The sequence below is a fragment of the Trachurus japonicus genome, chromosome 12 (genome assembly GCF_045865225.1).
Source record: "Trachurus japonicus isolate A0001 chromosome 12, Traja_1.0".
In the NCBI taxonomy this organism is placed as follows: Eukaryota; Metazoa; Chordata; class Actinopteri; order Carangiformes; family Carangidae; genus Trachurus; species Trachurus japonicus.
In genome coordinates, this window is record NC_140918.1 from 6,819,159 (window position 1) to 6,831,715 (window position 12,557).

Sequence of the window (12,557 nt, forward strand, 5' to 3'; positions counted from 1 at the left end):
AAGTTATTAACCAGCGTTTTTCCTGCAAACAGCCACAGCGTGCAGCCGCAGCCGGCTTTGAAATAATAGTGAAAGGTTCGTCAGTGTGGTGCAAACAGGTTGAGATGGGACTAATTATCTCTTCTGTTTTTGGCTGCGAGTAGCACCAAGTGACTCAAACCAATCATGATGGGAGCTATATTTGTCACCACTTGTTAGAAGAAGGAGTGATGTAATTGAAAAACACACACACACACATACCGAGACAGACAGACTTTTAAAAAAGGCAGAGTATCAATGAGAGTCAGTTTCTGATGCGTCATGTTTGAGTACTTCAGAAAATCCTTTTTGTCATGTTTGATCTCCCTCTCTCTTGTGCGTTACTTTTGAGTTGTGAGATTATATATTTTTTTATATATATTTCTAAATTGTGTTGTTTTTTTTCCTCTTCCTCAGGGAGAGCTGGGAGAGCCCGGACAGAAAGGAAGCAAGGGCGACAAAGGAGAACACGTAAGACGCTGTTTTTATTCTATTTACAGCATCATCAAATCTTAAAACTCCCCAAAAAGTCATTGTTTGTTCATCATGAAGTTTATTTACAACAATTTTTGTCGTTGCGTCTCCTTTTCAGGGTCCACCTGGTCCCACTGGGCCTCAAGGACCCGTCGGAGCACCCGGTCTCGCTGTGAGTGTCCACCTTGGGTCGTGTGACTCATTCAGTGTCTCATTGACTAGTACATCCATCTGTACAAAGTGTGTGTTTTACTTTTAACAACTGGATGTGTGTGTGTGTGTGTTTTTGCGTGTGTGTGCAGGGTGTGGATGGAGAGCCCGGTCCCAGAGGTCAGCAGGGTCTGTTCGGCCAGAAGGGAGACGAAGGATCAAGAGGATTCCCCGGACCCCCGGGTCCAGTCGGGCTGCAGGTACGATGCCGACGAAGAACACAACGGCAGAGTCGTCAGGTGGTAGTCAGAGTGTGATTAGATAATAATGATAATATCTTTCTCTCTCTTTCCTCTCAGGGCTTACCTGGTCCACCCGGTGAGAAAGGTGAAACTGGAGACGTCGGTCAGATGGTGAGACACACACACTGATCGTTATCGTTACTTGATCACAACCGCTGTAATGTCGAGTTTTAAAATGAAACTGAGAGAAGCTGCGTTTCGCCGTAATATAATGTTGCAATAGCCTATACTGTGAAATTAGGAAATCATGTGAAGTTGATCTCATGTTAGCATGTTAATACATCTGCGTTGAACAACTTGGTACATTTTATGCTTCAGGTTACTTCACTGCAAAAACTCAAAATCTTACCAAGAATATTTGTCTTATTTCTAGTCAAAACAAATCTCATTATACTTAAAATCAGACTCATCACATCACAAAAGCAGCTTGTTTTAGACACTTTTTTTCCTTCTTTCAAGCATATTTTCACTTATAATAAGTAGAAAAATATGATAGTGGATCAAGTTTTTCTTTCTTATTACAAGCACAAAAAACTTTGCTTTCTCTGGCAGATTTTTCAACTTATTTCAAGTGAAAATTAGTTTGAAACAAATGAAAATGATCTAAAAACAAGTTCATTTTTAGGTGATGATTCTTCTTGTAAGTGAAAAGAGATTAGTTTTGATTAGAAATTAGACATTTTGACAAGAAATAAGACAAATATTCTTGGCAAGATTTTGAGTTTTTGCAGTGTACTCTTCTATAATCATGTAAAAAACTATATTATTTCCCTTTATCATGTTAAGACATTTACATATTACTACTTTATACACATTTCTATAATCATGTTAATATATTTAGGATGAATGATCTTGTGTATTTCTTAGTATAAATGCTGTAATGATGTAATTGTTGTAATAATTGTTTGATTTAATGTGGACCCCAGGAAGAATAGACTATAAATAAACTGTATGAACAGGATGGAGGTTGAAATGTGTTTCTAAATGACGTTTCTCATTGTAACACAGGGTCCACCCGGCCCACCTGGTCCCAGAGGCCCCTCCGGACCCCCGGGAGCCGACGGCCCCCAGGGACCCCCTGGTGGTATTGGAAACCCTGGTGCTGTTGGAGAGAAGGTAAAACATGGTTTCATCATTTGTTCTGCACCAGTTTTTAATGTGTGAACACAAAACGTCTCCACAGTCACATTAACTCCTTTTTTTTAGTTTCGTTGTTTCGTTCTCTTCTATTTTCTCTGACATTAATTGTTCTGTCGGTCATTAACTCTTTTTTAATCACTTTTTTTGTGAACACGGACAAAATTAAAATTTTAGTTACAACTCCAGAGATATATAACTCAATTTCATTCCCATAATTACACACAGAAATGCTGATTTCATTGTCTCCTGGAGACTTGTGCTGCCGCCCATGTGAATGTTGTTGTTATTTTGACGGCTGTGTAATTATGATACGTGTGCGTTTCTCTCTGCTCTTCCTGCTGCGTCCAGATAGGAACAGTCTCTGCTCTGAAACTGTCTGTTGCTTTTTAACATGGATGAGAGGAGCTGTTGTTGTGTTGTTGGTGCGTAGCCAAAGCTGAGATGCATTCATCCAAATGACACTGTATTCATGCCTTTTTTTTATTTTTTTATTTTTCACCTGTAAAATGAGGTGAAAACAGTGACATCTAGCTTTCTGGTTCTATTATTTATCTATTCAATAATTTTATTGTTCATTTATGAACGTGAAACTCTTGAAACATGCTCTCTGATTGGCCGGATTTTCCATTCCGTACAAACATGGCGGTGCAAGATGCCGACACTCTCTAAGCAAGACCCTTGCTATATGTATATGTAGCCTATACATAAAAGAAGGATTATAAGGCCATGAAAACCAAACAGATTTTATTTTATCCACCTTTTTCCGAACGTCATCTATGGTCAAACCCGGAAGCCGGTTTTGCACTTCCGGTGGAACTGTACGTTTACGTTTCCATGTTTTCAGTCCTTGTCATGTAGTTGCGGTAAACGCATGGATCTATTAACGCTGGATTATAGCACGGATGTCAATTTGTGTGATATCCATTGTTAAAAGCTGGTGTGATGACCCATGCGTTTTACAGATTTTAATTGAAAAAAAAAAAAATCCATGCATTTACCACGACTACTGAAACCATGGAAACGTAAACATAAAATTCCACCGGAAGAGCAAAACCGGCTTACGTTTTTGACGTTCAGAAAAGGGTGGATATGTAGCCTATATACAGAAGAAGAATTATAAGGCTACAAAAACCAAACAGATTTTATTTTATAGCGATTACACACTTGTACATACAGTATATAAACATATAAAAAGTATATTCAGATTTTGCCAATAAACCTTGACAAATATTACACACTGGACCTTTAACTCCCGGCCTGCTGCAGAGTGACAGATACACAGAGCATCTAACTTGCAGCGCTAAGATAATGAATGCATTTACTGAAGGTGCCTCTCATAACATTATCATCATCATCATCATCTCTCCACTCTTTGTTATTTGTTGCTGCTCCTTCTCTCCTTCCGAGCGGCCTGCTCTGTGGGCAGCGTTCTGCAGCAGCAGCAGCCGGCTGCTGGACCGCTCCGCACCGCAGCGCTGCGCACTCTCAGCTCACTCCCTGTCCGTAGCAGTGATGGTGTGATTTGTTTTTCATCAGGTTCAGTCAATAGAATCACCTTTGTGCTCCTTCATAATCTCCCTGAGGAGTTACAGTACGCTGCCTGGCTGTCCTCCTCCTGTGCAAACAAACACGCCACTCTCACTCTTCCTCTCTTTCTCTCTCTGCTAATCGTGCTTCAGCTGATCTGGCATTTTATTACTCGGCCCTGAGAGCTGGCACAAGACTGAGCTCAAACACACCCTTCATATACTGTATATACTGTACCCGTGATGAGCAGCTGTCCGTCACGCCCCCACCAGCATCAGCAGATTCTAAGCGTAATAAGGAAACAGCCACGGCCGAGGCTTCACAGGCAACACAGCAGCGTTAAAGACGGCGTTCGCTCCTCATACAGGAGGATCAGTCATGCTCTTCTAAAAAACAAGAGAGGATTTCTTGACAGCAACAAGAGAGAGAGAGAAAGAGAGAGACGTTGTGGAAGAGAGCCAAGCAACCGTTTCTAAGTAAAAAAAAGTACTGCTGGATGTTCACAATACAGAGCAGAGCGGCCGTTCATGCTACAGAGGAGCTAGAGTAGATATGCTCATCAGAACACATCACGGTGCAGCAGAGCTCTGCAGAGCCGCACCATCCATCCATCCATCGCTTCCCCTTAAACATGACACGGGCCAATATTTCTGAGTGAAACAGGTGTGGCAGGGTGTGTCTGCAGGAAAGAGCCTCAGGAGGAGGAGGAGGAAGAGGAGGAAGAGGAAGAGGATGGTTAGGGCCCATGTGACAGTGAATAACGATAGTGTCCGGCAGCGAATAGAATAGGTGAGTCAACAGGGCAACTATCCAGAGAGGAGGACAAGATATACGAGCAGGGTCCGGGGAGAAGAGTGAGGTCAGCGGCTCTGAGCCACCCAATCCCCATCCCATCCTCTTCCCTTCCCTTCCCTCCGCCCTGATGGATTGAAATCTCTGGTGTCATCTCTTTCTATCCCCATTAGGTTGGACAAGGGCAGCGGGACAGTGAGAGCTGCTGTAAATGATGGGGGTTTTTAGATCCACCAACAAATCACCTGTCTGATAACGTACGTCTCATCCGCTCTTTTTCTTGTTCTTTTTCTTTCTCTTATCAGGGAGACGCTGGTGAAACTGGAGAGCCAGGTCTACAGGGAGACGTTGGCCCACATGTGAGTTATCAGATTTTATTCTCTACTCTTTTTTTTTAACATGATAAGAAAAAGTAAAGGAGCAGTTGGATCAGATCACTGTTGGTCGCATCACAGATAATATGTTTATCTCCAGTCACTGTAAGGAATAAAAACAGGCTGTTTTTTTTCTCTCTGAGGTGGAAATTTCTCATAACTGTGTTTTATTTATTTATTTATTTATATTTTTTAAACTCCAGGGTCCAAGAGGAGAACGAGGAGAGAAGGGAGAGTCCGGTCCAGCTGGTGCAGCTGGGCCTCCCGGTCCTAAGGGTCCCCCTGGAGATGATGGTCCCAAAGGAAGCCCTGTACGCTCAAATCTCCTTTTTAAAAAACAAAACAAAAACAAAAAAACACAACATATCGACCTGAAAATAAACGTATTATCTCTTTTTTTAGGGTCCAAGTGGTTTCCCTGGTGACCCTGGCCCCCCTGGAGAGCCCGGTCCTGCTGTGCGTAGTTTTGTTTCTTCACAGCTTCTTGTTGTTTTTGTTGTTGTTGTTGAAGTAATGCGTCATGTCTGAGGTTTCTGTTCTGGTTCTGGTTCCTCTGCAGGGTTTAGACGGTCCACCTGGTGACAAGGGAGACGACGGAGAGGCCGGTCAGGCTGTGAGTGTTGATGACGCTGCTCTGTTTGTGTTGTAAAAAAAAAAAAAAAAAAGCACATTTTCTTTTAAACTTTCTTTTAATTTTCACCCTCTGAAATTTTTTACCTAGGGTTCACCTGGACCCACCGGAGAGTCTGGTCCCTCTGGACCTCCAGGAAAGAGAGTGAGTCTCTCCTCCTCAGATTTTTTTATCAACATGCTAAAATATTCAGTTTTTCCATTCTGCAATATTAATCTCTGTCATCTTTTTTTTTTGTAAATAGGGACCCCACGGAGTTCCAGGACCTGAGGGAAGACAAGGAGAGAAGGGAGCCAAGGTAACGCATCCAACAAATGATGCAGACGACTTTATACCAAATGAGCAAAAAAATCAAATGCTTCATGTTGTTTCCTGTTTTTATTTTTGTGTGACAGGGAGAGTCCGGATTGGAAGGTCCCCAAGGAAAGACAGGTCCCGTTGGTCCTCAAGGATCACCTGGCAAGCCCGGTTCTGAAGGCCTCAGGGGTATCCCCGGCCCAGTCGTAAGTAAAAAAAAAAAGTGTTTCTCGCCTCCAGTTCGTGGAGAGTTTGTGATAAAAGAGTCGGAGATGAGATGAGGTGAACGACACTTTGTCTAATTGGTGTTTCTGTGCAGGGAGAGCAAGGGTTACCTGGACCTTCAGGCCCAGACGGACCCCCTGGACCCATGGTGAGTAGAAGCTGCTCTTTGACCCCGAGTTTCTTCTCACAGAGTCTGCAGCTGCATCTGCACTGCAAAAACTCAAAATCTTTCCAAGAATATTTGTCTTATTTCTTGTCAAAATGTCTCACTTCTAGTCAAAACTAATCTTTTTCCATTTAAAATGAGACTCATCACCTAAAAATGAACTTGTTTTTAGATAATTTTCACTTGTTTCAAACTAATTTTTACTTTAACTAAGTACAAGAATCTGCCAGTGAAAGCAAGTTTTTTGTGTTTGTAATAAGAAAGAAAAACTTACTCCACTGATCAGATTTTTCTACTTATTTTAAGTGAAAATATGCTTGAAAGAAGTAAAAAGTGTCTTAAAAAAAAGCTACTTTTTAATGTGATGAGTCTTATTTTAAGTATAATGAGATTTGTTTTGACTAGAAATAAGACGGATATTCTTGGTAAGATTTTGAGTACTTGTACTTGTACTTGTGGTTTCCTTTTCTTAACCTGCTTGTTTCTGTTTTAGCATAGGGGGACTGGCAATGGAAATTAGCTTGATAGTTAGAATTGGGTACATTTACATTTTATTTTAAAATGTGTATCAATGTACATGGTCCCTCTCCATCAAATAAAACTGAATTGAATTGAGTTTTTGCAGTGTGATCACCTGTCTCATCCTCCTCCTCCTGCCACAGGGCCCCCCTGGTTTACCTGGACTGAAAGGAGACTCAGGTGTCAAAGGAGAGAAGGTGAGCTCCTCCAGCGTCTCTGCACAGCTCAGCCCAGTAGTGTTTCCAATGAGCAGCAGAAACTACAGTAAATAAATACTGTAACAAAGACGGATGGATGTAATTTACTCACAGGCTGATTAGATGTGTTGTTTGCCTGCAGCCATCAGATCATTACTCTAATGATCAGAGCCTGTGCCAGATAGATATATTATAGGACTAATGTTTGTGATGCTGCGTTATTGACTGTTGTATTGATGATAATGTGTGTGTGTGTGTGTGTGTGTGTGTGTGTTCTCCGTCCTCAGGGTCATCCAGGTCTTATCGGTCTTATCGGACCCCCAGGCGAGCAGGGAGAAAAGGGCGACCGAGGCCTCCCCGGTCCTCCAGGATCGTCTGGTCCCAAAGGAGACAATGTAAGCCAATCGCAGCGCACAGAAAAAAATAAAAACAAAAAAAAGATCCCACACATGCCCACACGTTGTATTTTTAATTCTGCATGCACCAAACCAGACGGTGCGTGTTGCAGGAGAGTAAGAGCCACGTGTGCAAAGCCAGCAACCGTCCCACTGAAAGTTATTGATTTATTTTTGTGGTTGTGTTGTTGCTGTTGTTTTAATTTAATAAAAGTGGTGTTAATATCTGTTGCATCAGGAGTTAATATTTCTTCTACTTATGTTTGTTTTGATCTCACTCTTTCTTCTTCTCCTTCTCCTTCTTCAGGGTATTGCTGGTCCCTCAGGTCCCCTCGGCCCCCTGGGTCCTCCTGGATTACCTGTAAGCCTCCGCCTCATCACATCCACCACCACAGCATGTGTGTGTGTGTGCACCAGATTTTATGTAATGAGTGCATTGAGCTAATATTGATTATCCCTGTGTGTGTTTTTTATTTAGGGTCCTCCTGGTCCCAAAGGAGCTAAAGGTTCATCGGTAAGTGGTTTTTGCAAACGACGGTTCAACTTTTACCAATAAAAAAAAAGTATAGCTCTGGAAAAAAATAATCAAAATGATCAGTTCCTCTGGTTTTACTATTCATAGCTATGTGTTTGGGTAAAATGAACACTTTTGTTTCATTCTATAACCTACTGACAAAATTTCTCCCAAATTTGAAATAAAAATATTGTCATTTAGAGCATTTATTTATTTGCAGAAAATGGCAACAGGTCAAAATAACAGTCAGTTCTGGTGTTTTCAGACCTTGTATAATAATGCAAAGAAAACAAGTTCATATTCATTTTAAAACAACACAACACTAGTTTTTAAACTTAGGAGAAGTTTAGAAATCAAAATTGGTGGAATGAGTGAGGTGAGCTTGTGTTGGAGTTCAACAGACACTGGAATCGATGGCTGCCATACATGTAGAGAAGCTGATTTATTAAGAACATTTTGGAGTGGTCTCTTTATTTTTTCCAGAGCTGTGTATATATATATATAAATATTGTGTGACGTTCAAGGTTAAACATGTGTTTGTTTGTTTGTTTGTTGTTTTCCTCTTCAGGGTCAAACTGGACCAAAGGGAGAGTCCGGTGTCCCAGGACCCCCTGGCCCTCCTGTGAGTTAAAGCACTTACACTCTTCTTTTGAACGGTGTCGTCATGTTGTATGTTGTGTAAATGCGAGGTCATTATCTTTCCTCCTCCTCCTCACCTCCGTCTCTCTTCCTTTCATCTCTCCTTCACAGGGCCCTCCCGGCGATGTCATCCACCCACTCCCCATCCAGGCTCCCATCAAGGGCAGGTCGCGCAGGAACATCGACGCCAGCCAGATGGTGGACGACGCCGCCATGGACGCCAACTACAAGGACTACGACGACGGCATGGAGGAAATCTTCGGCTCGCTCAACTCCCTGAAACTGGAGATCGAGCAGATGAAGCACCCGCTGGGCACGCAGAACAACCCCGCTCGTACCTGCAAGGACCTGCAGCTCTGCCACCCTGATTTCCCCGATGGTTTGTATCATCTTCCATCTAAATGTGCCCCCCTACCCCCACCTCCCCCTCTTCTAGTTATTAATTTCATGCACATGGCAGCTTGGTAGAGATGTTGAGGAAAGGACAACACTGATGGATGCTGCACATACGCCTCCGAAATGATGATTTAAGCTGAACTTTGCACATTTCATTTCATTTCATTTGGATTTATTCCATTCGTGGTTTTCATACTTCACATGATTGCACATATTTACATGATGTACACATAATCACCATACATGAAAAGGAGCAGGATGAAGAAAAACTTGTGGTACCTGCTCCTCTCTATAGGTATAATTGCATTGGCTTAATATCAACACCAATGTTATACAGTACACTATTTCAAAAAAAATAAAGATGATGAAACATATAATAGTAACAAGAAAACAAACAAACAAAAAAACGTAATTTTTTCATTATGTGCATGAAAAATAATCACATTTAAAGGGATAGTTCAACATTTTGGCAAATTGGCCCATTGCCATAATCCCTATAGTCATAGCAGTAGGTTTTTTACCTTTAATTGTCGGTGCAAGCTATTTTTAGAATGATGGAGCAGATGGTTTCCCTCATCTAACTCATCAAATACACAATCCAACAACTCTAAAACGCTCTGGTGATCAAGTTGTGACCTGCACATTCACCACGCTATGAGATAATAACAGAACGTTACCAGATAGAGTTGTTTTAGAGGTAGATGCAGAGACTGCTTGCTGAAAATCTGACCCTGACGGGAACGCGCATCAGCGGTTTTGCATGAATTTACCTCTAAAACAACTCTGTCTGGTAACGTTCTGTTATTATCTCATAGCGTGGTGAATGTGCAGGTCACAACTTGTCCACCAGAGCGTTTTGGAGTTGTTGGATTGTGAATTTGATGAGTTTGATGAGAGAAACCAAGAAATCCCATGAGCCTCCGTAGCGTAGCTCTGAGCAGCTCGCGGCTCTGCTCCGCCGTTCTAAAAATAGCTTGCACCGACAAATAAAGGTAACAAACCTACTGCTACTGTATGACTATAGAGATTATGGCATTGACCAAATTTGCCAAAATGTTGAGCTATCCCTTTAAATTAAAGTTTTCAAAGATGCAAAACTTTCCTGCTGCTGGAATTTAATGGTAGAACTGAAAAAAAAAAGTAATTTGATGACATCCCCATGAGCCTCAGATAATCGTATCTGACTTTTTATAGACCTAACGATGGAGAAAATAATAATTAGTAAAAAAAAAAAAAAAAAACCCTCTTTAATCATGCTGCAGTTTGAATATTTTAGCAGTTAATTTGTCGTAGCTGCGCGACACGCACATATGGACGAGTTAATCCAAGTATTTCCATTTCTGTATAAGAATATAAATACGTCTTTAAATGCTGAACTTAATAGAAAACACCAACAATTGAGGATTAGTTGTGAACTGAGTGAGGAGGTATGAAATTGGTTGATTTTTAAAGGGAGTTAAGAAACATTTTTCGCTGCACAACATCAAGTATAATATAAAGATACTCTACATCATAGAGTGATAGAGAAGATGACAGAGACATGAATGATACTTGATGTCAATGACAACGCCTTGACCTGCAGGAGAACAGTGGAGGCTTCACTATAATTGCACTCGTCTCTCCCTCTCCTCCTCTCTTCTTTTCCTCCCTCTCCTTCTCTCTCTCCATCTGGTCAGGCGAGTACTGGGTTGATCCAAACCAGGGCTGCTCTCGAGACGCCTTCAAGGTTTACTGCAACTTCACAGCAGGTGGAGAGAGCTGCATCTTCCCAGATAAGAAATCTGAAGGGGTAAGTCAGGCCTGGCATGTGCACAAAACACAACACAGCACAACACAACACACACACACACAATGTTGTTTATGATTTGATTGACAGTGAAGCAGTGTAACCATAATACTCATAATAATATATATTTTTTTACCTCACATGTGGGACTAACTGTATAAATAACCTGCACATCTCCAGACAGCACCGTTTCTATTGTAGCTACTCATGTACCTGCATAATGAGCCTGCATGGTTGTGTGTGAGTGTGTGTGTGTGCGTGTGCTGTTATTATTATTATGAGGAAGGAGAAGAAGAGGATGTGGGAGATGACTCAGCACCAGGACTCCCCTGCATCTCCCACGAGGACCCAGAGTTATTTTACAAACATGCTAAAGCTCAGTTTAGTTCTGACACGTTCAACTCTTTACTCATCCGTTGCAGCCGTTTGCAGACAGAACGCCAGTTAAAGACTTCATCATCGTCACCTTGTATAAAAAAAAAAAAAGAAAAAAAAAAGACTTGGCAGGTGACAGGAGCAGCCAGACGACTTTCCGGGGTTCATTATGCAGGAGTGTGTGTGTGTGTGTGTGTGTGTGTGGAGGAGCGGAGCGGTGCAACAGCGGGAACACACTTGTCTCTGACAAGTCGGCGGTTGTGTAACCGCACCGAGCTACAGCCATTTTAATGATCCCACTCACCGAGCCTCAGAGGAGCAGGAGTTTGTTTAAGCTCAGAATAATGAAACAGACTTTTTATAGCCTCCTGCTGCTGCTGGAGATGATGATGATGATGAAGATGAAGATGGTGGTGATGATGACGATGATGATAGATGACGGGCGGCTCGGTATCGCTACAGATTTACTGAATCGATTTGATACGTGATTGATTCATTTCAGTGTCAATACCAACTTTACTCAGTTGAAAAGAGATTTTCACAGAACTCACGCTGCTCTAACTTCTCTAACCTGGTGTTTTATTAGAAATATTCATGTTTACATTAAGAATTAGGGACGCACTATAACTCCTTTTTTTTCCACCAATACGATAACTTCTATCTTCTCATGACCAATGCCACTACAGATAACCCATAACATTTATATACAGTACACACCTGAGGTTGGCTAAGATGTAATGTAGTAAAGATGAATTTAACATCACAGCTCCGCCTCTAACTTTACATAATAGTATAATCAACACCACTGTTGTAATTTCAACAACAGTTGTGACAAAAAAAAATTGACTCAAAAGCAGTTCCATTAATGCACATATATTTACCATGACCCACTCCAGATGTAAACAGTGCAACTCTTCAGTACAGTTGTGTGGTGATAATTCAAGAACTGTGTAAACAGCAGCGTGAGATCTGTGATCATGTCTCTTAAATCTTGCGCAATCGTAGGGAAACAGGAAATGACACGTTAAAAAATCGATCCAAAGGATTTTATGAATCGATATCAATTCGAAAATTGATTTTTTTAGTGTCTTTGGGGGTGAAAAGAAGAAGCCAGAGACTGAAAATACTCCCACAGTTATTATTATTATTATAGGAGCACATAGTCATACTGTCACTGTGCTGTTCAGAGAGCCAGACGTTGCTGTCACTGACCGTAGGAAAACAGAAACTCGCTGTAAGGACACTCTGCTCGGAGCGGGTCACCTTCAAGGCAGCGTGAGTCTAACGCACGATACCTGATCTCCACTCCGGCCCGTCATTCATTAACCCATTAAGCTGCTGATGATGACACCTCCGTATCAAACCCCCTGCTCCTGTAATTATAGAGGAATTCATCATTGTCATGCCGGAGCCCATTAGAGCCGCTGCTGCCGCCGCCGCCGTCAGACGACTCTCAGCTTTTAATGGCAAATAACAAAGTTAGTGTAGCGCTGGGCGGCTGAGCAGCGGGGGAGAGAGGGAGAGAGGCCGCGGTTCTAGGAGCTCCTCGCAGGCGATCATTTCTTAATTAATCACTGTGTACTCATGAATTTTTCAGCAGCAATTAGCTGCCAGCTTCAGTTTGTACTGTACAAAATGGC

The 12,557-nt window shown here is 41.9% G+C and overlaps 1 protein-coding gene across 2 annotated transcripts in view; it reads left to right on the top strand.

The window, feature by feature from the left end:
* The window catches only part of col5a1 (procollagen, type V, alpha 1), an 88,923-nt gene that overhangs the window by 69,878 nt on the left and 6,488 nt on the right, over positions 1-12,557 (top strand). For both annotated transcript variants that reach the window (XM_085792846.1, XM_085792847.1), the window contains exons 44-63: positions 436-489; positions 611-664; positions 795-902; positions 1,002-1,055; positions 1,953-2,060; positions 4,709-4,762; positions 4,981-5,088; positions 5,180-5,233; positions 5,337-5,390; positions 5,499-5,552; positions 5,653-5,706; positions 5,804-5,911; positions 6,025-6,078; positions 6,759-6,812; positions 7,100-7,207; positions 7,515-7,568; positions 7,686-7,721; positions 8,290-8,343; positions 8,472-8,739; positions 10,433-10,545. In XM_085792846.1, the coding sequence (XP_085648972.1) occupies positions 436-489; positions 611-664; positions 795-902; positions 1,002-1,055; positions 1,953-2,060; positions 4,709-4,762; positions 4,981-5,088; positions 5,180-5,233; positions 5,337-5,390; positions 5,499-5,552; positions 5,653-5,706; positions 5,804-5,911; positions 6,025-6,078; positions 6,759-6,812; positions 7,100-7,207; positions 7,515-7,568; positions 7,686-7,721; positions 8,290-8,343; positions 8,472-8,739; positions 10,433-10,545 (1,605 nt within the window). The remainder of the gene's footprint in view (positions 1-435; positions 490-610; positions 665-794; positions 903-1,001; positions 1,056-1,952; positions 2,061-4,708; positions 4,763-4,980; positions 5,089-5,179; positions 5,234-5,336; positions 5,391-5,498; positions 5,553-5,652; positions 5,707-5,803; positions 5,912-6,024; positions 6,079-6,758; positions 6,813-7,099; positions 7,208-7,514; positions 7,569-7,685; positions 7,722-8,289; positions 8,344-8,471; positions 8,740-10,432; positions 10,546-12,557) is intronic.